The sequence below is a fragment of the Mauremys mutica genome, chromosome 19, assembly GCF_020497125.1.
Source record: "Mauremys mutica isolate MM-2020 ecotype Southern chromosome 19, ASM2049712v1, whole genome shotgun sequence".
NCBI lineage: Eukaryota > Metazoa > Chordata > Testudines > Geoemydidae > Mauremys > Mauremys mutica.
The window spans coordinates 20,218,592-20,246,474 of record NC_059090.1 but is presented as its reverse complement, the minus strand read 5'-3'; the positions used below and the strand labels follow the sequence as shown (position 1 = coordinate 20,246,474).

At 38.8% G+C, this 27,883-nt stretch overlaps 1 protein-coding gene across 3 annotated transcripts in view; it reads left to right on the top strand.

The window, feature by feature from the left end:
- The window catches only part of USP32 (ubiquitin specific peptidase 32), a 137,299-nt gene extending 129,297 nt beyond the window's left edge, over nt 1-8,002 (top strand). For all 3 annotated transcript variants that reach the window (XM_044994066.1, XM_044994065.1, XM_044994064.1), the window contains 4 exons: nt 327-621; nt 1,199-1,626; nt 4,600-4,692; nt 5,225-8,002. In XM_044994066.1, the coding sequence (XP_044850001.1) occupies nt 327-621; nt 1,199-1,626; nt 4,600-4,692; nt 5,225-5,398 (990 nt within the window). In that variant the 3' untranslated portion in view covers nt 5,399-8,002. The remainder of the gene's footprint in view (nt 1-326; nt 622-1,198; nt 1,627-4,599; nt 4,693-5,224) is intronic.
- The last annotated feature ends 19,881 nt before the right edge of the window (nt 8,003-27,883 follow it).

The following is a 27,883-nucleotide window of genomic DNA, read 5'->3' as shown; positions in this document are numbered from 1 at the left end:
TACCTTTATGGAACACAGCCTTGTTCTCTTCTTTAAATTATGCAACATCTACATTTGCTGCTTTTGAATTGATAAGTTTTCCAAAGAACACAAAGTATGCTTTACTATTTATTTATTTACTAAAGCTTTATCTCCTACCTACTGTTGGTTGGTAGATGTTGCCTCTGTAGACCCAGATATCACACACATTGTACAATTCTAATTGATTTGTGTTCTAATCTTATAGTATGTATATCTCTGGAAGGATAAAACAAACATTTAAATTACTAGATTGGGTCATTGTGATATAACCATCACCTTGTTTTCTTTAATGTGTTTCACCCTAGATAATTCACCTGAAACGATTTCAGTTTGTAAATGGTCGCTGGATAAAATCTCAGAAAATTGTTAAATTTCCTCGTGAAAATTTTGACCCAAGTGCCTTTCTGGTACAAAGGGATCCAAGTCATTGTCAACGAAAGCAACTAACTCCCCAGGTTGATGACCTTTCTGAGCCACGGATTCTGCAAGGGGAGCCTAGAAAAACAGATCTCCAAAATACTTATACATCAGGCGAAGGGGATGTGCTGAACAGGAGTCCATCCTCATTTAACACTAGTAGCATCTTGAATAATATCAAAGGTAGGGAATAAATAGAGGAAATCAGTCTCTCTATAAATTGGAGTGTAGAAATTAGTGATTATTGACCTGTAGCAAGAAGTATGGTAGTTATTCAAAATCATCTTTACTCTGGAACTTATAAAATACAAGCCAATTGAAATGTGTACTCATTGTAAAAGAAAAGTTATTTGAGTTTTATTGATTCTGAATTTAAATGTATTCTGAAACATTGATTTCTGCCTCTGTTTTCCATTGTAAGCCTATTACAGCAGTCATTAATAAGAAGTTGAGTTATTCAGGGTTGGTATATATTGGCATTTCAAATTTTCTGTGGCTTGCAGTTTTCAACTGCTATATGTGCCATTGTAGATTTGGAGGGTGGGGGAGTAAGTAAGCAAGATCTGCCAGCTAATCTACGTAAAATTAATAGTCTCAATCTGAGTTCTAACTATAAAGTATGAATTGGTCGCTAAAAATAAAAAGTTATCCATCCCAAAAGTTTAGTTCATTAGTGTCTCTGGTTATTGGAAGAAATCTTGTATTGGAAAATCTAGGCTTTCAGCTTGCTTACTTAGGTTTTAACTTCTTTCTTTTACAGCATCTCCATCACCAGGGAGGAAAAGTGGAACTAGCTGTCCTTCAAGTAAAAACAGTAGCCCAAATAGCAGCCCCAGGACTTTAGGAAGAGGTAAAGGGCGGCTGCGGCTACCACAGATAGGTAAAAACAAACTATCAAATAGCAAAGAAAATTTGGATGCAAGTAAAGAGAATGGTACTGACCAGGAACAGAAACTTACTTCTGACCAAGGAGATGCCATTAGCAAAGGACACGTTTTGGGTGGTAGCCAGAGTGAATTATTCATTTTTCAGGATGAGATGACTTTAGCCAATGGATACATTTGTGAGCAGAATGCATATAGTAATGGCAGTATCAATGGTGTGATTGATAACCACAGTGAGGAGGATATTACAGATGACCAAAGAGAAGTCTGTTTTAACCCTATTTACAATCTATATGCAATTTCGGTAAGTTGACATTTTATATAAGTAAAATATGCATAAACTGCAATTTTGTTAAGTTTAGAATTTCACGTGCAATATGCATGAAGGAAACATTTGTCATTGAGAAGAATAACAAAAAGGAGAATTAAATGGAGTTATCCTCAGTAAATTCAGTTTACCATAAAGCTGAATATAACTGAAAAGTTAATCTCTGCACAGCGCTTTTCTGCTTGAATATCTCAATCAGTCGTAGATTAAAGCCAGAGGGGGATCGCCAGAGGGGGACCACCAGATCATCAGGTCTGACCTGATGTATTACAGGGCCACCAACATCTTCACACTACACCCAACAATTGAAATTGTGTGCCACAGGCAGAGAATAGGTGCATCAATGCCTGAAGCCTCTGCAATGGCAGGGAACTGATTGTGAGATATATCCAGATAATCCTGGCAAGCAACCTTTATTCCACGCTACAGAGAAAAACAAAGTCACTGCCAACGTGGCCTGGGAGAAAATTATTTCCGATTCCCCCCACATACAGTGATGAGTTAGACCAGGGGTAGGCAACCTATGGCACGCGTGCTGAAGGCGGCATGTGAGCTGATTTTCAGTGACACTCACACTGACCGAGTCCTGGCCACCAGTCTGGGGGCTCTGCATTTTAATTTAATTTTAAATGAAGCTTCTTAAACATTTTAAAAACCTTATTTACTTTACATACACCAATAGTTTAGTTATATATTATAGACTTATAGAAAGAGACCTTCTAAAAAGGTTAAAATATATTACTGGCACACGAAACCTTAAATTAGAGTGAATAAATGAAGACTCAGCACAGCACTTCTGAAAGGTTGCCAACCCCTGAGTTAGACCCTGAGCATGTGAGCTTTGCCAAGCCTAGATATTCAAAAATATATGAAATACAGCACAGTCCATAAGAAGTTAGGATTGGAAGAGACTTTTCAGGTTACCTATTCCCACTTCCCTTGTCAAATAAGATCTTTCTTTGCTCTGATTCCACTGGGAACATTTTCTAATGTTTTTTGAAGATTTTTAATAATGGGGACTCAGCTGCTTCCTTAAGTACAGGGGTGGCTCTAGGTATTTTGCAGCCCCAAGCACAGCAGGCAGGCTGCCTTTGGCGGCTTGCCTGCGGGAGGTCCCCGGTCCCGCGGATTCGGCGGCACACCTGCGGGAGGTCCGCCGAAGCCGCGGGAGCAGCGGACCCTCTTCAGGCATGCCGCCGAAGGCAACCTGCCTGCCGCCCTCGCGGCAACCGGCAGAGCGCCCCCTGTGGCTTGCCGCCCCAGGCACGCGCTTGGCGTGCTGGTGCCTGGAGCCGCCCCTGCTTAAGTATAGTCTGTTTCATAATTGTTCATATTGTTAAATGTATTCTTATATCTAACCTGACTGTTTTGTCAGATTTAGAGTCTCACCTGTTACTAGAGTTAATGATTAAAGTATCATTTACATAAAGCTTTACTTTCTCAAAATGCTTCACAGATACTGGCATGCCAGATTAATGTTTGAGGAGTATGTATGTAGACAGATATAGACATATTGAATATTAATTTGTCTGACAGTCTGGAAAATACCAAAACTTATTTATTTCTTACCATTATTAATACTTATGAATACAGCATCTAAAGTTTGATAGGCACTTTCCTAATGAAGGGGGCAGACAGTGACTAGATTAACTGGTTATTGATGACCGTTGTGCGCATTTGATGGCACTGCTGTTGGATTTTATTTAAATTTCTCCCTTCTCTCTATGTTCTCTCTTACTGAGTTTGAGTGGCGAGGGCATTTAATTGACTCGTGAATATTCATAGGCCTTTCAGAAGAAGTGAATCTTTGGGAGAGGTTTGACTGTCAGGTCAAGACACACTTCCCTGCTGGACACTTGCCGAACTGTTGTGAAGGGATCCCATGTGTTTTAAGCTTCCAGAGTCCAAATGAAGTCCAGGCAGTCACTGAGTTCACCATTGTACCTGGTCTCAGGGGGGGTTGCGGGCACATGCTTAACACCTTGTCTGCAAGAGAGAGGCATTCCATGACACAGCAATTTCATCATAACTTTACAATATCAACCAGAATTCATAAGTTGTACAGCCAGATTCCCCCAAATGTCTCACAGAGAGAGAGGGAGCTTGACATTCTGCATTTGAGAGGTTGTCCTAAGCATATGGTGCAACACTGACGAAGACAGACGTGGTGGGGGAGCAGTGAGAGAAACACAAGGGGCACACTGAGGTTGACGTTGTTACTGGAGCTGCGTAAGGGATGAGAAATTCAGCCACGATATGGTAGGTGAGGAGTAGCCAATAGAGGGGTTCAAAGAGGGAAGTGATGTGGTGAGAGCAACAGGCAAGGAAAATCGTCTTTGCAGCAGTGTTTTAAACATGCTGAAGCAGAGAGATGTAGGCACCTGGGAGGCCAAAGAAGAGTGGTTGCAATAAAGCAAGGGACAGGATGTGAAAAGTGGGGGGGGGGGTTTGTTTAGCTGTGGTGACAAATTAAGAAACCAATTTACTTAATATTGTAGAAGATAACGAATTGGTAATACATGGATATGGGAAGGAATTAGATGATTTCAAGGATAAAAGTGATGGGGGAAATGGTGGAATCTAAGGTTTTTCTAATGGAGAAAGATGAATGCAGGAAAAGGGTGTGAGGGAGAAATTTAATTGAGTTTGGCCAGGTTGAGCTGGAACTGCCAGAAGATCATCCATGACGTATCTTTCATTCCCTTGAATAATGCAATTGGTACATCCTACTTAGATTGTAGCTAGAAACCGCTCTAGATTGCATTGACACCTGAGGAAAGAGCTTTGACCAACCAGAGCCTAAAACATGGAATCATTCAGTAGATGAGTATTTTAGGATCTGTTGATTTCAAGGGATGTCTTGAACCATTGCCACTCAGTGACAGAAGGCAGATTGGTTTCAATCTCAATGAATGATATATTTTTAATACAAAAAAAATCTTTTTTTAGTGCCATTCAGGAATTATGGGAGGAGGTCATTATGTCACTTATGCCAAAAACCCAAATAACAAGTGGTACTGTTACAATGACAGCAGCTGTAAGGTAAATATTTCATTTACATGAAAGATTAGTTTTGTGGGGCTGAAACCCAATGTTATGTGAACTGTTTGTTTAGAAATATGAATAGCTTGAAAATTAGTAACATATGAACATTGAAATGATGCCCTGAAATTGTACTTGGAAAACTTTTAATATTAAAATTTAAATATATGCTGCTAACAGGGTAAGGAAACATAGTTGATGATTTTGAGCCAAAATGGAAAAGTTGCCCAATAACAATCGAGACAAAATAAATTGTCATTTGTGCTAGACATTTTGAATTGAAGCTACTGGATAATTGTGGTTTAAATATTTTCTAAGTAATTGCATTTATTATTATAAAAGTGAACTCATTTTCAAGTAAATAATTTAGCCTGATTAATAAAATAAGGCAGATTGAGAAAATGTGACTGTTCTTGTTCTAACTGTCCATTTAAAATGATTGTTTCTACAGTAAATGCATGTATTTAAATTCACTGATGGTAGCACAATGGTACAACTGCAAGCTTTAGTAAAGGTTGGTTCTGCTTTACAGGAATTACATCCTGATGAAATTGACACCGACTCTGCCTACATTCTTTTCTATGAGCAGCAGGGGGTAGACTATGCACAGTTTCTGCCAAAGATAGATGGCAAAAAGATGGCAGACACAAGCAGCATGGATGAAGATTTTGAGTCTGATTATAAAAAGTACTGTGTGTTACAGTAAACAAGTGATCTTCCATGGACCGTTTGAGAGCATGCAGGATGAAACTTACATTTGGCTACAGTGTTATTGAAGTGAACGAGCTAAATGTCATTTGTCTTATCCTGTGGTCAGAAAGCACAAAAAGAAACATCTAATTAGCTAGCAGTTAACATAAACATTGTTTTTGTTCTAATATCTCACTACATGCTCTAAACAATTCTGATGTTAGACATCAGATTAAAACTGCCATTGGCCTTTAAATAAAATGGTTTGATTAAAGCCAACGAGGACCAAATAAGAGCTAAACGAAATAGTCCAAATAAGAGCTAAACAGAATAGTGTAGAGTTTACCAGTTATTCTAACAAAATCCTACGGTTCTCCTTAAATTCAAGATGATGGAAAAAACTGTAGTGTTGTCTATTGACAACATGATATTGCTACCTCCTTTTTCCTGAAGTTTCATCCCATTTTATTGGCAAGACAGGGAAAGCAAGAAAATGAAAAGTGCACAAAGCTTACAGAATGGTTATGGAATTTTTCCATTTTTGCCACTATTTATGTGTATCGTTGCTTTCAATATGTTGGGAGCATGACCAAATCATAATTTGAGAGCAGATTGATTTCTGCACTTGAATGGTTTATTATAATTTGTTTTCTCCACATGTTGTTTGTGCAAATCAGCAAGTTTCAGGAATGGCTATCTGGCCTGAGGAATCCTATCTTTTAGACATTGAAAAGTCTCCACACACAAAAAAAAAGAGACTGTTCAGGCTGGAGGGAATATCTGTGGTTATATGCATTGTGTCTGAATGTGCACTTTGCACGAAGTGCTCCCAACTCATGGAAGGAAAGATATTATGTTTCATTACTAGTGTTGCTTTTAAATTTTGCACTTTTAAAAAAAATCCATACAATTACAATTCCGAAGCATTGTTTATTTTTGTTGCTGTAAGGGCTCTGGAGTGAATGGATGTCACTGTTCTCTACTATGTCTTTTAAAACATGTCAGAAAAGATGGTTGTCAGATAGTTATCTTAAGAGGCAAGAAGGATTTTTGTTCATTTCTTAATTTAAACTGGATTTGTTTTTTTTAATTGGTTTGCATTTTCAAATTTTCTTACTGTAACAGGCTAGGCATTAATTTGCAGGGTTTTTGACCCCCCCCCCTCTTTTTAACAGGATTAGTCAACAAATTTGCTACTACTTGGCATTCATTTTATTACTCACCGGCTAGACTCTGCTTTCCTTGCCCATCCAAAACCCCCTTTTAAGTCGGTGGGGCTTTGGCTTGAGCAAGGAATGCAGGATTGGGGCTTGTTCAAGACTGGAAAAAATGGTTATTTATGAATAGGCATTTCTTTTAGCATTTTAGCCATGTTAAATTGTTAGCATATCTGAATCGAGGTAAATGTTTCACTCTTTTCAGCCTCTTCTTCAATTAAGCGTCAGCAAGTTAGTAATTTTATTATTCATTTCCTTAAGCATCCCTCTTTAGACTTGGCATAATTACTGATTAAATTTACATTTACATTCTAGATCTGTAAAATTAGTTAATATTCAACCCCCTTTCAGTGTGTTCTACAACAATGCCAAATCAACTGGTAAGTATCTACTTTTCAGAAGGGGGCTGTTTTTATCCATTTAAGAAACTATATAAAGTTGATCGTGCTGTCTTTACTCAGGCAAAACCCCCACAATCTTAAATGGAAGTTGTACTTCTGTAAGGATTGATCAGTTTCAAAATAAGTATTGTCTTTGACCTAAGGTGTCGATCCCTATTCTGTGTGTTCTTTTATCTTTAGAGTGGTCTAAACAGTGAGGTTGAAGAAAAGCAAATGTTATGAATTGTGGAATTTCTCATTTTGGGATTTTGTGATCACATTTGTCTGTATCTCCCTAGCCAAACTCCATGAAAATTGAAAGATTTTCAAAATTATTTACTTTAAAAGATTTTATTTAAGCAGGTAGCACAATCTACTAATGTTATTTGATCTTTTGTGTTTGTTACATTTGTTGTAATTATTTTTTTAATTAAATTAATTCATGAATTAGCAGGAAATTTATTAAGTTAACTACATTCACTTTGTAAATTATTGTATAAAACTTATTGACAATGCACTGACTTTAGAAAGATGTTAATGTACATAAATACCATGTAAATAAAAGTGTTGATGTATTGGAATATGAGCTGTATAAAAAAAGTATCAGTAATTGTATATGGAGTGAACCCGTTTATCTGTAACTATATTATTCAGACAAATTAAATACTGTGGATGCAGCTCAAGTGTCATAATTTCTTTGTGTCAAAGTTAATTTTTAATGCAAGTTTATTTTTTCTACTCTGAAGTTTCAATACTTTTTTTTTCCAAAGAGTTTCTATACATTTTTGGACCCAAAGGTTGAATGGAATGAGTAGGTATGTTATAAATTCTTTGCAGTATTGTTAATGCACCTGTTAAAATGAGCTAAAAAAATTCTCTACGTTTATTTTTAACTATTGCTTTTAATTACTTTGGATTATTTTAATTTGACAGTGTTCCTTTTATTTTCTGAATGTGTTAGGTTAATCGTATTTTTAAAAAGTAAATTTCCATACCTATCTTACAAATAATACCTTGGCCTATTAAAGTGAAAATATTAAAAATCTAACTTTTGTCATCTTTTTGCATTTCTTGCAACTTTGGACAATAAAAATAGATGTAATAGTTTTGTGTCACTTAACTTTTATGTTCTCATGAAGCTAACACAATATTGTGATGTTTGGGTTGACCTGAAAGTTGGGAAATGTTCATGCTGAAAATCTTTGTTTTAGAATAAATGGAATTTTAACAAAATTGTGCGAACTTTTCTATCAGTTCAAGTTTTCTTAAAATCTTTTCCACAAAACTTAATAATTTGACCTGTCCTTTAAATGGGAAGTGTAAGTGCAATGGAGCTCAAAACCACAGGGTGGCAGTGTTGACTACTAATGTTTTTCCCTCGGTACAAATAAAAGCAGTTTATTCCAGAAACCAAAATTCCAAATACTAATGTCAGGATTTTCAGCGTGGCCTTTTTTCACCAAGGATTTTAAATAAGAATAAGAAAGGGAAATAATCTTTCTGTTTACAGAAATTTCACTCGAGACAGTAATAAGTTTACTTTACCTGTTACAAAAAATTTTCTGCCTTCTGTTTCTTTATTAAAGCTGGTTGCCACACCAAAAAGAAAAACAGAACTGCTGAAGTTAAGATTTTTCATGTTAATGGTACAGTTTGAAATAAATGATGTATATCAATTTGCTTTCAGGTTCAAGTGTTGACCTGATTACTTCTTTCATATGATTAATAAAAGAATGCACTTCAGCGAGTGTGAAGTACCCATTTCCTTCATGTGGAAGGAGCCATCTTGGTATGACATGCAAAAACAAGAATAGAATCAGGTGAAAAAATTGTCATGACACCTCATATTAATGTGCCAAGAAACATGGTTCTTAAGCGTTCACACATTGCTTCTTTACGGGTCTTTGTCCCTCTCTAGAGTCTGGTTTGAATAAGCGGGTGAGTCTGCTACAGCTGTCAGCTAGGGAACTTAGTTCTTTAACTCAAGTAAAACAGACTAATGATATCGTGCACGAGGTCCTACTTTCAATCCAGGGTGCCCCCCAGAAATCTTTCATATGGTCTACACTTGTACCATGTGGGCCGGAGACATCCCAGGCATCACTGCCAATCCGTATGGAACTGTCCTCACTGCAGCCGCTGGACCCAGCGCCTCACCCACCAAGTCTGCAGCATGCTCCACCCTCCTGGACTGGAGAGTGAGCCCACCTCTCACGCACACCCTTCAGCGGTGGCTGTTGTCCCACAGGGCCAACCCCGGCTCCCCACCCTGGGCTTTGTGATCTGGTGCACAGGGTTGCAGTGATTCTCAGGTTTGGATTGTCTGTCGCTCCACAGATGGAGATGGTGTACGGGGCAAATTTGAGTGAGTGGCATTGTGACCTACTGCACAGGGGTTGTCACTCCATGAATTGATTTGTGGGCTCTCTCAAATGGAAGGCCCTGGGAAAATTGCCCCTGCCCTCCCCCTATCCCTGGTGGCCCTGCTTGCCAATGGTATGCATCATGCATATGGCTGCAGGCACCACAGGCCTCAGTCACCTCAGAGTCCCCAGTCTAACTAAACATTAAAACTGAAACTTGTTGCAGATATTGTAACTGGCTATTGAAATCAGGGGAACCTTCACTAATAGATACATTAATTCAATGATCTCCAAAGGGCAGTGTTTAAAATTAAGTTCCTTATTTTTCTTGAAAACACCAGCATCTCTCTTTCCTACTTGCTTGATGATCACATTTTCACGAGATTGCTTTGGTTTGCATGTTTTATTGTCTTACTTTCTTTGACATTTCTTCTAAGAAAGATAAAGCTGAGACAACTAGCATTTGAGATAATTATCCATTTGGAAAGTTGTGTCTGTGGTCTTGGCATGCAAAGAAAGTAACTGAGGTTCCATCTTAAAATTGCCTTAAATTAAAGCATTTTTTAGTCATTTAGTCTGATAGAAATTCTTGAAATATCTCTCCTCCCCCGTGAGTTTTTAGTAGTGAAATGCCACAGTGCTAAAGTCAATCCTCCACCATTCCAAAGGATTAAGTACTTGATTTATTATCTACTAATCTTCTAATTAGCAGGATACTTAAAGTCGTAATTTAGTATCTTTAAATATAGATATTGTCTCATTGTATATGATGTCCACAAGTGCGTTAACATTTATAATATCAAATTATTCCCTACTCTGAGTTTTCCAGTACAGCCTGTCTCTGTGTATTTTTTAGGCCCAAATCCTGCATCAGATCTCTTCTGTGAAGTCCCCTTGAATAACGTGATCCACACTAGCAAATTCCAAAGTAGGACTCTGGCTTTTAAAGTAGGACTCTAGACTGTTAATTCAAGTTTGCAGGCATGCCTTGGTGTTGGGCAGTATACATTTCCCTCTGTTCGGTATTAGTTCCTTTCAACCTGCTTCCCTGCTCTATTATGCTGACTGAGCCTTTTCTTAAGTATAACATTTAACATGTTTTAATGTATTTTGCCTCTGCTTATTTCTAAATCTGTTCATTAGTGAATCTCCTACCTCATATGGTGGTGATGTTTGATCCTCCCACTGAAGAGTGTCTGAACAATGGTGTGAGGGAGGACTTAAGTGTCCATCTGTAAAGAATTTAACAAGCTCCTCTCATTTGTGATTAATATATTTTTCAGGGGGGATAGAGCCATATCCTTTGTTACACCAGTGTAAATCCAGTGTTTACTTCACTGAAGATAGCGGTTGTCTTATTTATAGTAGAATAAATTACAGTATAATTTAGACCCAAACACAGAGTGTTTTTTAGACTCTGACAATCTATTTGTCTTTTTTCTTTTTGGCTTTGTACACAGATTCCCTGTCCTGAGTGTTACACTTTTTATAAATTTTTACATAGCCCATACCAAATGTTTTCTGATCCCCCCCAATTAAGGAATTTGGCCTGTAGTTTGAAAATAGGTCGGCTATCACAAGTCTCACCGCAGATGCTTAAAAACAGCACTATTTAAAAAAAAATCCAACTGAGTTAGTCATCTATTATTTATTAAATGAAAATCAAAGTCAGCACTCTAGTAAGCTTAATTAATACTGCTTTACTTTTTATGGCAGAGTGTGCTTTGAATGCATAATATATAGACAGGTTTTTTTTTTTAACACTTAAGCATAATGATGCTATATAACAGTAATTGCAAATGGATAGTGTGCTACATAAAAAGATAAAAACAATGGGAGAGACCGTGGTCACCCTTTGGCTTTGTACTGAGAAGTCCATCCTCCCATAAATATTAGTGTTTTTAATCATACACACGTCAGTGTCTATTTTCTAGGTCCCTGGTGGCTCATCTAGTCCAACCTGCATCCTGACAGGACTGATTTCATTACCTCAAATTGTTTTTAAGTCCATAAATCGATATATAAAAAGAGAGAAGGTGATTTCACATACTCTCTTGGCAAGTTGTTCCATTTCCCACCAGGTCCATAGTTAACGTTTTCCTCTAAAATTATATTTAAACTGCAATTTCTTTGCTGTGGCATAAACCTATTATTTCTTGTTCTGCCTTCATTTACGAATAAGAATAATTCATCATGAGGAAGGATGGTCTAGTGCATTGGTTCTCAGTCAGGGAGAGATGTATCCCAGGGGGTACGCAGCTGTCTTCCAGGGGGTTCATCACCTCATCTAGATATTTGCCTGGTTTCACAACAGGCTACGTAAAAAGCACTCTCAAGGTCAGTACAAACTAATATTTCATACAATTACTTGTTTATAGTGCTCTAGATACTAAACACTGAAATGTAAGCAGAATATTTATATTCCAATTGATTTATTTTATAATTACATGGTAAAAATGAGAAAGTCAGCAGTTTTTCAGTAATAGCATGCTGGGACGCTTTTTTATTTTCCTGTCTGATTTTGTAAGCAAGTAAATTTTAAGTGAGGTGAAAACAAATCAGACTCCTGAAAGGGGCACAGTAGTCCGGAAAGGTTGAGAACTACTGGTCTAGTGGCCAGAGCACTGGTCTGGGAATAGTGGTATTTGGTTCTTTCCCAGGCTATACTACAGACTTTCTGGGTGACCTTGAGCAAAACCTGCTACCTCTGAGAGCCTGTTTTCTTACCTAGAAAGGTGGGCTTAACCAGCCAAATCCAAGGCATATGGGGAGAACTAACTCCTTCATTTCTGAAGTCCTCTGATGGAAGTTCTGTAGTATTTAAAGCTTTGCATATTTTACAAAAGTTGTCTCCATCCTTCTTGCTCTACACTAAGCTCCCTAATTCCCTTAATCAGCCTTCCTATTATTTTCCCAAATCTTTTTTCCTTTTTCTTTTCCTTTCCTCTGAATTCTCCTACTTCTGTGTTTAGAACATCTGGGAAACGCATTTTAACAAGGATGGCAAAGTACACAGAGTTCCATAGTCACCTTAAACATCACGACTTGCATTTTTATGAGTAATAAAATATGCTGTGAACATCTTAGTTATATGATGTTGGATAAATGTTTACATCAGTGTCCCTGACAGCCCATTGGTGAATAACAATATTTATACTGAGACTTGGTGAAATATTCAGTATCACTGAACAGGGCTTTGCAGATAAAACACTCCAAAGTAAAGAAGATAAATCTTTGAAACATTCATATCTTACAATACAGCGTTTTAAGACTTATTGAGTGGGAGAAGTACATATTGCATGCACTGTAGCAATAAAACATTTTGTGCATTCTTGTTCCCTTTTTTGTATTGTTCAGACAAGCTGGTTAACTAGCTACAGTTGTGGAAGTGTAAACAGACAATTCCCAGTTGTCCTCACTCCCACTGCTTTCAGCCTACAACCATGTTGTCACCTTCATCATGACCCAGTTCTACACCGCACATGCCTCCACCTCTATAGAAAACAAAGTGTTGCGGAAGTTTATGGTCCATCTTATGAGCAGGCAAGATCTCCTCTCCTGGGGTCCCTTTTTTAATATCATTCCGAGTGCTACAGCTTGGCCACTGAACAATGCGTCCTAAGAAAGAAGGAGATACTCCTGGCCTTCCACAAATCTTCCCACATACTTGGCCTATGCAAGGGTATAGACACATTTTTTCCAAAAGCTTCAAAAAGTGAAAGAGAGGTTATGTGGCACATACAACATATCAGAAAAGCACTTAAAATAAACTGAAGTAGAACTGATTAATTCAGGAAAACCTTTGCATTGATTTCCTTCCACCCTAAATCCCTTGTCTTGCAGGCAGCCAAGTTCTCAATAGGTAGGAAGCTCAAAGCCTTTATTACTAAAGCATAGTCAGCTGTAGATATACTGCTCCAAGAAGGGCTTTAATCAACAGCCCACTCAGTTCATTCCAAAGCAGTATCCTGGGAAGAAAGGAAGTTAGTCACCGCAGGAGAAATCTGTAAAGCTGCCACCTCATCATGCATCAGTGTGTTCATAAAGCACTACAGGCTTTCACTGCAGATGTCTTCTTTGGGAGGAAGGTGTTCTAAATGGCAGTCCCAAAATACAATAACGTTGTTGATCGAGTAGAGAGGACATTCTCTTCTGTTCAAGCTGTTTCTGTCCCCACCAGCTTCTAACTTTTCCTCCCTGCTTACTACATCCCAAATGTCTGGGGCCAGAGCTCAGGATTTTCCAGAATGGAAAATTTACTTAATTTTCTTCTTTCTGGATTGAGCTCTCTCCCAGTCCAATCTACGTCATGTAAAACAAGTTCTTTGGGAGTCTTTAAGATGCCTTCTTCAGGGTCTATGCTTATAGCTGAACTATTTGTTTGTCTTCCAGTGCAGAGGTGGAGAATAAGCACCATAGCATATGGATTTGAGCTACTATAACTAAACTACATTCAAGGCAGGACATTCAAGTAAACTATAAGTTTAAGCCTCCCCTAATGTCCCCTGCTTCCGAAAAAAAAAAAGTATAGGATACTGCTTATACAAATGTCTTAATAGAAGTTATTCCAATATTTTCATTAACTTGGTGGCAATTATTTTACACAAACTTGTCAGAGCCTTCAGGGTCTTTTTTTTTTTTAAACCAACATTGCCAGCAGTAAGTCTATTTTACAGGTACATGACAGAAACACGAGGCATATTTTGGTCCATAAATGTTATCTGTTGATTTCAAATGTATGTTAGACAAGTGTGTGTTTTCAGACTCCATTGCAAAGTCATATTTAATTGACTAATTTTGGTTTTTCCTTATATCTGGTGCAAGCATAAAATGGGTGTCAAACCCCATGACAACTATGGAAGTCCTCTTGTTTTTGAATGAAGAGGCATAGCCCAAATATTTTGCAATAGTAATGAGGTCTGTCCCAGAAAGGAAATGATCAACTAAGAAAAGTTCAATTTGTAAATGTTTTCATTCAAAAAAAAATTACATGGAAAAATCAGTTGTCTTGGGAAATTGTTATGCCAAATTTAGAGATTAAATGCAATCATTTAAGTGTGAAAAAGGAATTTTAGTTATGCTTCAAGTGCAAATCTCAGAGCAACTTTACTCAAGGACTTATTGGTCCATAACTGGTGACTGTGTGCAGCTCAGTCATGTGATAGGATTGATAAGTCAATAAATCACAAACATTTAAAACATACACCATAAATTGATAACATTTGTACCTAAGGTAACCAACATTGTCATATTTTACAGGTACATGATGTGAGCATGAGGCATATTTTGGCTCATGACTATTATTTGTTGATTTCAAATGTATGAAAAATATTTGTTTTCAGAATACCTATATCTTATAAGGGGTCAGCTCAAGACTCACCCAAACCCTAATTCAAGAAAACTTCAGTATTTAGGAAAGTACCTAAGCAAGTTCAAGTCCTACTTAAGTCAATAGGATTTAAGCAGGTGTTAAGTGCCTTAATAAATTGAGCTCATAAATGTTAACTTTCCCTACAGTAAGGTTTATCTGCACTTTTGCTAGTAGGTTAATGGTAGGTCTTCCTCGGGAAAATAAGGATATAATATGCATGGGTTGAGTAAAAGATGTGAAGAAGGCAACAGACTGGCCATTATGTACATATTTAAAATGGTTACTTACACTATTGTCTTGCCGTTAGAGATATGCCAAGTAGGGCTGTCGATGAATCGCAGTTAACTCATCCGATTAACTAAAAAAAATCATGATTTAAAAAATTAATCACAGTTTTAATCGCATAGTTAAACAATAGAATACCAATTGAAATTTATTAACTGTTTTTGGATGTTTTTCTACATTTTCAAATATATTTATTTCAAGTAAAACACAGAATACAAAGTGTGTACTGTGCTCACTTTATATTATTTTTATTACAAATATTTGCACTGCGTAAAAGATAAAAGAAATAATATTTTTCAATTCACCTAATATAAGTACTGCAATCTTTTTATCGTGAAAATGCAACTTACAAATGTAGATTTTTTTGTTTGTTACAGAACTGCACTAGAAAAACAATGCAAAACTTAGAGCCTACAAGTCCACTCAGTCCTACTTCTTGTACAGCCAATTGCTAAAACAAACAAGTTTGTTTACATTTGAGAGATAATGCTGCCCACTTCTTATGTCACCAGAAAGTGAGAACAGGTGTTCACATGGGACTTTTGTAGCCGGCATTGCAAGGTATTTATGTGCCAGATATGCTAAACATTCGTATGCCCCTTCATGCTTCGGCCACCATTCCAGAGGACATGCTTCCATGCTGATGATGCTCATTTTAAAAAAAAAAAAAAAGTTAATTAAATTTATGACTGAAGTCCTTGGGGGAAAACTGTATTTTTGGATGTTTTCTACATTTTCAAATACATTGATTTCAATTATAGGACAGAATACAAAGTGTGCAGTGCTCACTTTATATGTATTTTTTATTACAAATATTTGCACTGTAAAAAACAAAAAAATTATTTTTCAATTCACCTAATACTGTAGTGCAATCTCTTTAATAAATGGTATGCTATTATTGTTTAACAGTGTGATTAATTGCAATTAATTTTTTTAATTGCTTGACAGCCATAATGCAAAATAATGTTGTTTGCTGAAAATACTAGCAAAAAATCTATGGTTGTGAAATAGTTTAAAGATTTTAATTTTGTTGCAAGTATTTCATATTTTTGTACCACTAGACAGTGACATAGTTGGAAATAGAACCTGAGAGCCTTGACTGTTAGTCGTTACAATCTAGCTACTAAACAGTCTTTCTTCCCAAGTTAGATGTGTGAAAATCTGTTTCATTATTAAAGTAATCACATTTTTATTGAAATAACAGATTTCAGCATGGGATAAGCTTACAAAAATTCACACATTCACAAAAGTTTAGCCCTGCTCTTAATATTGAATAATAAATCTTATTTACTGGCAAATATACAAAATCCCTAAGAAGAGACTAGACTGTTTGACTTCATTCATTTATAAATACAATTATTGTACTTTGCAGATGGCTTGAATGTGCTGTCTGCAGCCGCCTTTCCACCACCACCTTAGGAAATAAGATGGAATCTCAATGGGTTCCTTCCTGTCAGAGCAGAGAAGAAATAAACTGAACTGAGAAAAAATGTGTGTTCTTCACCACAGTCGGAATATTTGTGTCGATGGGAAGGTGGTCGTAAATTACACAAGCATCAAGTTTGTATAGAAGTCAAAATGTATTTAGCAATGTAAATTCCACAAGGGTGTTGGTTCATTGTTGTATTAAAGCTTCTTCAGCAAGCACGCTGCATGTGTTTCAAATCTAGAATACAGATAGGATTTAATTATTTTTTTTAAATCTCTATTTGAAAAATTATAATGGTGGTATGTCTGCTAGTGCAGAACTGTGCATAAGGGTGCCTCAGATTTTTCACTTCTCTGATATTGTTGTACTGGCTGTATTTCAATTATATTTTCAGTACTACTTTGTGCATGCTACAGTCTATTAGAGATTGCTTACATGGGTGAGGCAAAGGCTATATTAATATATAATTTTCACTAAGACCATGGAAAGCTGTGAATTTTACCAAAGCATAAGGTGAACATAGGGGCAGAAATGAGAGTTCAAACTCAAACTCGGTATCACTATTATCTTACATTAATTTCAATTTTGGTATAGACAGTGGCTGTTGTGAATGTGAAGACAGATTGATTATGCAGTGGGGAAAAAACACACGTTAGGACAGTAGTTTAATCCAAGGTTCCAACTGTTAGTGGGTGTTTAAAATCTCATGGAATTTCTCAAAAGAGTAGAAGCCTTAACTCCAGTGGTCCTGGTCATAATCCAATTTTGGTAACAACTGTGCAATCTACTTATCTCAGATTACCCCATTAGTTATAAATTGCATGGATTTATAATTTTCTCGTGGAACCCACTGCATAGTGCTGTTGGCAGTGGTAATGTGTGTGTTTAATCTCAGGGGTTACAGCATTTCAAAGGTAGATTAATTGAATTTTACCGAGATGAAAATGTTGCACGCATAGTGTCTTTCATCTGAGGATTTCAAGATACTTTATGTGCAATTTTTATTATCTGATGTCTTGAGATACTGGGCATGTCATTTTGCTACTGCTGCTTCTGGGACTATGCACCCATGAGCACATATTTTCGTCTTCCCTGTATACAGTGTTGAGAGACTTCCTCGGAGTTGGTTGAGAATGGGTTTGAGAGCCACACTGGGGCTACAAGCAGCTCTGCCAGAAATGAAGAAGTCTGGTTGTGCTGGCAACTGGACCAAAGTCCATAATACAGCAAGTCTGACAGGAGGCACAAATGACCTGGTTGTTTAAAATGTTGTCTAAAAGAGAGTCGCTGCATTTAGCTTCAAATTAGTCTGTTGTTCACTGTTTATGGTTCTTGCATGGATCATTGTGCATCAGCATCACCAAGGAGCTTCTAAAGATGGTGCCAGAGAAGTTGGTATATCAGCTGACATATGGGACCCTCATGCTCAGAAAGCATGCATGGAAACATAGCTACAATTCATGTCAGTATAATCCACACCCCTGAGCGACGGAATTATACCAACCTAATGCCCGGTGTAGACAGCACTCTGTTGACCCTTCAGCCTGACACACCCTGGTGGATGGAAAATAATGGGGAAAAATGATATTAAGGGTCCAAAATATTTCAATAGCAATATTTCAGCAACAAAGCAACAGGAAATTATTTACTTCCAAATTGTAATGCTAGATAATGTTGTTTCTTGGCATTCCAACTTGTTAGCAGACTGATTAGACCCATTTCCTCTATGGAACTTTAAGTGAGAATTTAGGGGCAAAGCAAACCTTAAAGCCTGAAATTACCATCCTTCTGAGCACATAAATTCCATTAATACTAATTGGCATCTATATCGCCTTCCACCCCAGAAGTACAGAATAAGGGAGGTAAGTATTATTCTCCCAGTTTCCCAGTATTAGCTCAGTTCAAATGTTTAATTTCCAAACAATGTTTCTCAGTTTCGATTTTTAGAAGGATGGGATTTCCACTCAAAACCTGCGTAGGAAACTTGGCCCCTGAAATTCTGCAAAATCATTTTTAGCAGCCGAATTAATCACATCTTAAAACTTTTCTTGTGCTATGTGAAGACAGAGCCTTTATATCAAGTCCCCAAGGTTATTTAGGAAAAAGTTAATGGTTTGTTGCTAATCCACTAAAATAAATTGATCTACAAGAAATTTCCTTATGATTTCATAATGTGGACTAAAGTATTACAGAATACTTAGCTTTTGGTATCTTGATGGAAAAACTCCTATAGTGATATATGAAAGAAAATCCTTTTGATGAGCAGGCGCCTTCACAAGGTGTTTGATTCAGATAACAGATCAATATTTGGCAATTTGCGCTTTCATGTTATATTAAAAGATATTTGCACAGTGCAATCCTCTCTACCCTCTAGCAATAAATTTGCAGAACATTCAGTACACTCTTCAGATGTGGGATAATTCCATAGTGATATTCAAGATAAACATTAATGTGTTGATCATGAATAATGACAAATGTGATTGTACTATTGTTTAAACCAAAGAATGCAAACGACAGTCAATTCCACTTTGAAGTTGCACAGATAAAGCTTTTATTTGTATTGAAATTAAAATATTGATTATTATTTTAAAAAATTAAACCTCCTGAATTTGTAATGATCAAGGATTTGTATGTGAATGTATGTAGTGCTTTTTAATAATAATATTACTACCTTAAATTTTATTCCAATGAATTCCAAGGAGGCCTCTACAAATATTCAGGAATTATTTCACTACCAATGAAATGCAGCTACCTCTGGTAATTAATGACATTAGCTTCCCCAGCAACACTACAAAAGATTAGGACAGGACATGAAGACTAAGATCATGACCAACTGAAAATACAAGGGGAATTATGCTAGGCATCATGTAATTAGCTATTCTGGAATTTTTCCAGGATACTTATGTATAGTTTTTGTTGTTGTTCACTAACTCTGGGTTTGTACGAACACTTTGGTTTTCCCAACTTAATTAACAAAAAGATCTCCTGCTCTTCTTAGTGAGCTGGTGGCCAGTATAAAAGCTAGTTAGTGGTGCTTCTGTTGGTATAACTTATGTCGCTCCAGGGGTGTTTTTTCCACACACCCCAGAACATATGAATATAAAACCCCAAAAATTGGTTAACTATAATTTTAATAATAGTTTTCTTTTGGGGCCATTTCACAATCCCAAACTCCAGTGATGAGCTGCCAAAATATTAACAACTGGTTCCCTCCTCCTCACCCCATGAGGGGGTCATGCCCCCCCCCGGAGACTCCTGCCCCATCCAACCCCCCATGTTCCTTGACAGCCCCCCCGGGACCCGTGCCCTATCCACCCCCCTTCCCTGTCCCCTGACTGCCCCTTGCCACCCCATCCAACCCCTTCTCTCATTCCTGATGGCACCCCAGGACCCCTACCCCATCTAACCACCCCTTCTCTGTGTCCCCTGACTGTCCCTGGAATCCCGTCCCCTGACTGCCCCCCACCGCCCCATCCAACCCCTGCTCCTTTCTGACTGCCCCCCCCCGGGACCCTTGCCCCCGTTCAATCCCCCTGTTCCTTGCCCTCTGACTGCCCCGACACTAATCCACCCCCCCCCACTCCTCTGCCCTCTATCCAACACGCCCTCCCTGCTCCCTTACCGTGCTGCCTGGAGGTGGGGGCCCAGCTGGGCTGGGGCTGGGACCGGAGCCACCTGGCCGAGGTCGGGGCCGGGCAGGAGCTGCGCCACCTGGCCGAGGTCGGGGCTGGCCCCGGGGGCCAGGCAGGAGCCGCGCCGCCCGGCCGAGGTCGGGGCCGGCCCTGGGGGCCGGGCAGGAGCCGCGCCGCCCAGCCAAGGTCGCGGCCGGACCCGGGGGGCAGGAGCCGTGCCGCCTGGCCCCAGGGTCCGGCCGCGACCTCGCCGGGCAGCGCGGCGCCTGGAGCCCTCCTCCCGCTGGCACCCCCGGCTCGAGCTCACCTGGTGGAAGCCGCTGCTTCCTTCTCAGCCCTCCCAGGCTTCCCGCGCAAACAACTGATCCGCAGGAAGCTGGGAAGGGGGAGGAGAAGCCGGAGGAGCTTCAGAAGAGGAGGCAGAGGCGGAGTGAGGTGAGCTGGGGCCGGGGGAAGGGTAGGGAGCTGCTAGAGCTTTTGTTAAATTTAAAAGCCCTTTTGGAACTAGTTGTCCCTCCAGGAACAACCGGTTCTAAACGGGCTTCTAAATTTAACAGCCGGTTCTCGCGCACCGGCTGCAGCTCACCACTACCAAACTCTACTCTTCTCATGGCTTTCATACTCTGTTAGACTTTCAATAGTCAGATGCTTTTTAAAATTATGTACATTTCATAGTTTACTGTGCATCTATAACTGTCATCCTACTTATTTTTATTTTCTTTCTGATTTACAGCATACACACCTTATTGCTTTCCTCCCCTTCAGCCTCTGGGGCAGTCATGGTCAAATTAATGTGATCATATAAAGTAGAGGGTTTTTTTGCCCTATTCGTTACTGATGTCTATGGACTGTAGTTGCATACAAGCAGCTTTTGGAACCAATTTCAGATTCTGAGTTTTTTTCTTTTGAATCACATGGTGAAGGCTGCATATGTTTTCGACTGTCGGTATTGAAACTGTGAAAACACAGCTACCATAGTCGGAGCTTCCATGTCACACCATCTGATTTATTGACCCTTGCATGCTAGATTTTAACACCTCATTTAAAAACATAGTTACAGAACAACAAATCTCCTTTGATAAAGCAAAACAAGCCGATGATGATTTATTACAATTCAAGTTATTTTCTCCCATGGGAAAAATACACCAATGTGCAGTGAATTTTCATAATCTCTATTTTCAAAGGCCATCCCAACATTTTTAGCCACAACCTTAACACCTAAGCAATATTACCTTTTTCATAAGTGACATTAAAGTTACTTTTTCAATGTGCTGTATTTTTATGGGGTGCAGAGTCTAAGTGAGATAGAGAGTGCTTATATAATTCTCCATGTGTAACAACTAGGCAATGAAGTTTTATAAAAGTAGCATTGGCTTCAGCCCCAGTAATACACAGTATAAACTGTAATAATCCATTACAGCTGGTCAGGACTCACCACTGTTTTTTAGTATTTTCTGTTGGTTATTTTCTAGTTACATCTAACATATCTGGAAATTAAGTGGGTTCAAGTTACATGCTTCGTTGGATTCAGTGAGGTCTGCATTCCCTTTGGGGAGCAGAAAGGGGCTTCCAGGAGGCAGACCCCCAACTTTCTCTGGTGAAAGATGCAATAACACCCTTTTGTTAACAAGTCTCTCTCTACCCCTTCCAATCCTGATCCCTCTTTTTTGAGTAATATACTGAGCTTCTCTGTAGTTAACTAAATGAAACATAGACCTTGTAAAAGTGAAATAGTAACTAATTTCTTTTTTTCTTTTTTTAACATGATCTAATAATTGCAGGTTTAGTTGATATAGAAGTTGGATCACTCACTGACTATCTTCTCTTGCAATAACTGACCATTTATGGGCATGAGGATACTGAAATATTGTACACTCTGTCTACCATAGGACCTCTCTCTGCACTTTCTAAAAATACTCTGGCATGTCAGCTTTCTCTGCTGAAGCCCATACAATTTAGAAGAGACTTTGTTTTTCCAGCTCAATTCCTTTAAAATCTCAACTACACTGCATATCTGAAAGCATGTCTTTTCTCCCTTAATTGGTATGTACATAGCTCTTGTCTCTTCAAGATAACTTGCAAACTAAATTATCCTTCTGGATCCAAGAGGTTAAATGACTTGCCCAGTCAGATTTCAGCTCTTTGTTTTAACTTTAAAGTCAGAGTGCTCCTTCCATTGGTGTTAATAACTGCTACACAAAAACTCCACACATCAGTGGCATTGCACCATTTGTAACCAATCTAATTATAATTTGATATAATATCAAATCTAATGCTTATACTTTCCCCCTAAACTCAGGGGAATCTGGTGTAGTCTCTCTGGCCTACAGCCCTATTGAATTGGTAGAGAACAAATTGAACTGAATAGAAAAGAATTTAGGTGACCTGGTGGTGGATTCAGTGCTGGTTGCTGTCGGAAGTTAAAAGGATAGCAGAGGCAAAGGACATCATGCAGATCTTAAGTTTATATGTAAAAAGAAATGGAGAGGGTTGGCTGTACCAATTGCACAGAAATTCTCAGGCCTTCCTTGTGTAAGAGGAGCTCAGGCGTGCTACAGAAATGACCCTTTGACTCTTTTAACTCCCCCAGCTGGCTGGTCTATGTGATGGCTTGCCTACAAGAGTTATCCCTTCTTTCCTATTAGAGGTGAATGTAGAGATGTGGTGGAGAAACAGTGAATAAAGGGATGAGAGGCTACAGGAAAACCTGAAGAACCTTCTGCCTCAGCTCTCAAGATGTGGGGAAGAAGAGGGAGGGAAGCCTCTGCTCTGATGCCAGGGACAGGATCCAGCACCTCCACTGCCGAATTAAGCAGACATTAAAATAAACCAGGGAGAGTGCTCGTGAAAAAAGAACAGTGAGACAAGGTGAAGAACAAGGAGATCTGATGCTATTTTTACTTCTAAGGAAGTAACAGCTACAGTAACATCAGCAGCTGCTGATGTTACTGTATCACATTTCAATACTAATGCTGCATAAAAAGCTACTGTATATTCAGTAGCTCCTCCAGATGACCTCCAGCTAGCAATTCCTTGTGGGGCTTCTAATGCAAAGCTAACTGCTGCTGAGTGGGCAGTTAACATGAGCAGGCAGAAGATTCTTTTAAGTTTTGCACACACAAACGTAACACACACTTTGTTTTTCTGTCTAGGGTAGGTATAACTTCTTTGTCTCTCCCTCCAGCAGTTATAGCTGCAGCTGCTCAGATTTTTCTGTTTCCGTATATTGAATTAAACATCTTTCACATTGAGTTAAGCAGTTCCTGGTTAAAATGTCACCAGCAAACTGAACAGAAAGTTGAATGAAAGGGTCTATTAATGCTAAATCACCCGTGCTAGAGATCACTTATCCCGTGGTCCATATACAGATATTTTATTGCACCATATCAGCATTTTTTAAAAAAATATGGAGAAAGTGTGCGTGCACGCACACCCACCCAAATGATACAAACTGATCATTGTGTTCCATTCTCAATCTATTCAGTATATTTTTTTACTTAAAGTATAAGCATTTCCAGCAAGTACAATTAATAGATATTTGTTTGCCAAGTGCTCTTTCCTTGTTCCTTGGTTGTAACTATAACAACGTGTTCCTGTTTCAAGGACAAAAACAGAATTAATTAATTAATTAATTAAGTACAGCCTCCCACCAGTACTTACTGCAAACACTTGCATCCCCAGAAAGTAATTTATCACAAGGAGAATTTTTGTAAGATCCCCTTGATAAAATATTGGCAGCATGTCACTGCACAGATCCAACTATTCTTGGTCGGTGGCCCAAGATGGGATTGAGAGTATCACACTGAGTATTATATTCCTTACCCATCTTTCTACTTTTATTTATTTTTAATTTAAATTACTACTAGTGAAATATGAACCAGGGGGAAAAAAGTAGCCTTTGAAGCACATAACGTTTTCAGATAGAGTTCACCAATTAGAGAAATAATGAAGGATTGCTTTCATAATCTTCCAGGGATTTGATTACTCAAGATACAGGAGGCAAAGAAAACTGGCAGTGGCGTGGGGACATGTAATGAGGATTATCAATAACCAGAAGAATATGGGGTGAGGTCTTGGGACCAAATCTGAAGAATATGAAACAATGGAGTTATTGTTTATAAAAAACGTATGCCTCTAAATATGTTTTCCTCCCCAAAATAAGATCCAGAAGTATTTATTATGGACTTAAATCATTCTCAATAGCTACGGCAATTCTATCTCAAACAACTTAATGCTTGGTATACGCAAGTTTTACACAAGAAAACTAGAGAGAGAGTTCAATATAACACACACTTCAATCAACGTTTTTGTTTCAAGAGGCAAGAGTCTGAGTCATGAGCAGAGCTAGTCTATGCAAGTCCTAGTTGCTCTTGCAGCTCCGGAAGATGCATGGCAGATTGAAAGATACATATTCAGTTCTCAGACAAGCTGGATTAGCTGTTTTCCTGAGGATTTTACACACTCTGAAGTGTGGTGGTTTTTGTTTTTCTTTTGGTGGTTTTGTTTTTTAATACTCTGCATGAATGTTGTTCTTGCAATGACTATTATATGTATTAGCAAAGAGGTAGAACGAAGGATTTCAGGTTAACAGAGATGACAGTGAAGACATAATTAGTGATTATATTTGTAGATGAAAGCTAAAAAACCATCCTCTCTGGTTCTAAACAGTCAAATTCTCAGCCAAGGAAACCATCTGCATTCTCTGCATATGTTTGTAAATAATGTATGTGCTTATGACAGGCTGTTTACTACCATTTGCAGCTTTGAGGTTTTTGCATGGTTCCAGAAATTGCATATGCAAATTACCAGAGAGAATTCTTTAACATTTGCTATTTTAAACTGTCTCTAAAAACATCTGACATCCAAGTAGGATCTACAAAAAGGAGTCCAAAGCACATAATGCAACTTTTGTGACTGTACTAGTGACCGTATGAAAGGGGCTAAGTAAGAGTTTGGGGGAAGACCAAACAGGCAGCTAAGATCTTTGAAAAGCAAATCCCAAACACATAAAGAGCATTTTAAGTGTCTCCAAGTGGCAATTTTTTCCCTCAATTTATACCACTTGGTGCTGTTACTACTGTCTGAAAGGGGAATCTACCATTAGGCCATCTTTTTAGATGAGTTTCTTTTGTCTCCCAGTATCGAAAGTCTGCATTTAGACTAGTCAAATGGCTTGCAAAGTTTACATTTAAACAATAATATGGGATACAAATACAAGTTAGACTTGAAAACGTGACTTCTGCTTTCACTTGAACACAAGCCTGGGTAGGAGAAAAAGTAATCTGCCTAATCTGAATCAAGGGAGATTTATATTAGATACTAGGAAAAACTTCTTGACTGTAAGGATGATTAAGTAGTGGAATACATTACCAAGGGAGGTTGTGGAATCCCTCTCACTGGAGGTTTTCAAGAACAGATGAAACAATACCTGTCGGGGATTGTCTAATATACTGAGCTCTGCCCCAGGGAGGGGCAGGAGAAGAGGATGGATTAAAAGCCCTCTAGAGATCCCTTCCATTTCTACGATTTTATTAATTTCACACAACAAATGGCATAGATTGATTAAGGAGAGGGGAGAATTAAGTGTAAATACCCCAGGAATCTAGAGTTAAAATAAATGCAGGCAAAAGGGCTTCCCTAAGTTGGAGTTCATCTTATGAAATAAAAGGGAGGCCCACAGACACAAGCATTTGTGTCTGAATAATTCACATTAGCTGAGTTTGGCCTCATATCCACTTTTGGCTAAGCTTCTGGCTCAGCAGGGAGGCCGGACACTGGTGGTATATTCTCTGTTTAAGGGGAAAGTGTTAACTCTTTCCCTGGCCACCATTGGAAGGCGGACATAAACCCTGTAGCGCTATTTTTCACCTTATGTATAATTCTTAATGTCCTTTTCAAAACAACCATAGGGCGCCAGAAGGAAATAAAAGTTCTCAGTGAAAAAACTGACATGCACACAGCGTACGCTCTGAATGATGCCAGTAAGATAACCAAAGAGCAAAGAAAAGGAAGTTTATTTTCAAAAAAATAAACAACCTGAATGTATTCTTAGCTGGATTCTCTGTCTCATGGTTTAAATCTAAACTACTTGCTGGAAAAATGCCACAGGATGGGGCATACAGTCAAACTTAAATGAAGGAAGAGCCGCCTTTATACAGATACTCACCTGCAAACTGTATTCTTATCAGTAACCTTCTTAATCCTTGAAGACTTACATGTCCCAAAGAAAATACCTTTATCTGACATTCCCTTGACTGAATTAAAGATAAAAGGTTTTCCTACTGTTCCAAACTCGCACAGTAAAAATTGCCTTTGATATGTTTGTAGAAGATGTTTTAGATTCATATGTATAATGTTAGTGCTAGTGCTTTATCTTCCTTCCGTTGATTAGATATCTGCAATATCTTCGAGTTAAAAGTTTTCATAGATAGACATTTGAGGAAGCCTCCCTAGAAAAAGGAGCATTTCATTTTCAGAGCCAAATTTTTTTTGATGTGGCCTTTCTTCTTCATTAAATCTGCCAGGAGTGTGAAGTGTTAAATCTGCTGCAGAGCAGGCCAGTGTGCTATTAAATTAACTTGATTTTGAGTGAGGAGGATGCTGCAAAAGGAGGAAGGGGCAGCAAAGAACACCAAAGCTATTTAGTGTTGGAAGAGCTGAGCTGGAAAATTCTGAGGAGTTCCTGCATTAAGGTAGTGGCTTGGACGGGGGATGGGGGGGAGAATCTTGAGGGAGAGGGTTTGGGCGGGAAAATGTTGAGGAAGGTTTCACGGGCAGCTGCTGAGGGACGCCATGGACAGGCAATTCCTGAGGCGGCTTGTGGGAGTGTGTGGCTTGCGCTTGGAGTTGGGTGGCTCTGACTGGAGGGAAGATAGAGGTGGGCTCCCCTAGGAGGAGGAACCGGGGTGCAGTTGTTGAGCTGGAGCGACGCTGTTTGTGGTCTGGCCGCTGTGCGGCTCCATTATCATTAGCAGCTGCTCAGCTGCAGCAGGTGGTTGAGGGATAGGGTGACCAGATGTCCTGATTTTATAGGGACAGTCCCAATATTTGGGGCTTTGTCTTACATAGATGACTATTACCCCGCACCCGCTGTCCGGGTTTTTCACCTTTGCTATCTGGTCACCCTATTGAGGGATGAGGGAGCATCGTGTCAGAAGGAAAGCTACGTAGCCTTGGCTTTGCAGATGATGGGCTCTCAGATTGCCCTACGTGATGTCCACCTCCAAAAGAGCTGCTACCAAGATACGATCACCCCCTTCCCATTATAATGGGCAGCATCTTCCTGCAATATCTGAAGGGAGAAAATACAATGAAAACTTTGGTGTTGGGTGGGTAACACCTGTGCATTTTGTGAAGAGTGCTAGGGAAAAGAACACCTCTTATAAGTAATTAGGAGAACAAATCTGCTGCCACCCCCAATTTCCATCTTGGAAATGTTGGGGAACTTGGAATTGCAGATAAGAACGCAGAGACCACCACAGAGAGTCACATTTTGTAAATCTAGATAAATGCAGCCACTGGTGGGATGAATAGCAGCCAGTAGATGTTGCAGCTCTGAGGTTTCGGTCAAGCAGGCCAGAGATGCCACTTACAGTGTGTCTATACTCCCAGGTGAAGTTGTGATTGTTGCATACCACTGTTAGCTTTAATCTAGCTAGCTTGGATAACAGTAGCAGTGTATATGTGAGCAACCTAAGTACAAGCTCTGTGTCCCTGCAGCACAAACATGATCTCTGTTTAAAGGTGAATCTGACTCGTAGCAGATCAGGGGTTGAAAAGGTATTCTTAATCCCTTGCTTTGCAGTAAGACATGTAAAGGTTCCT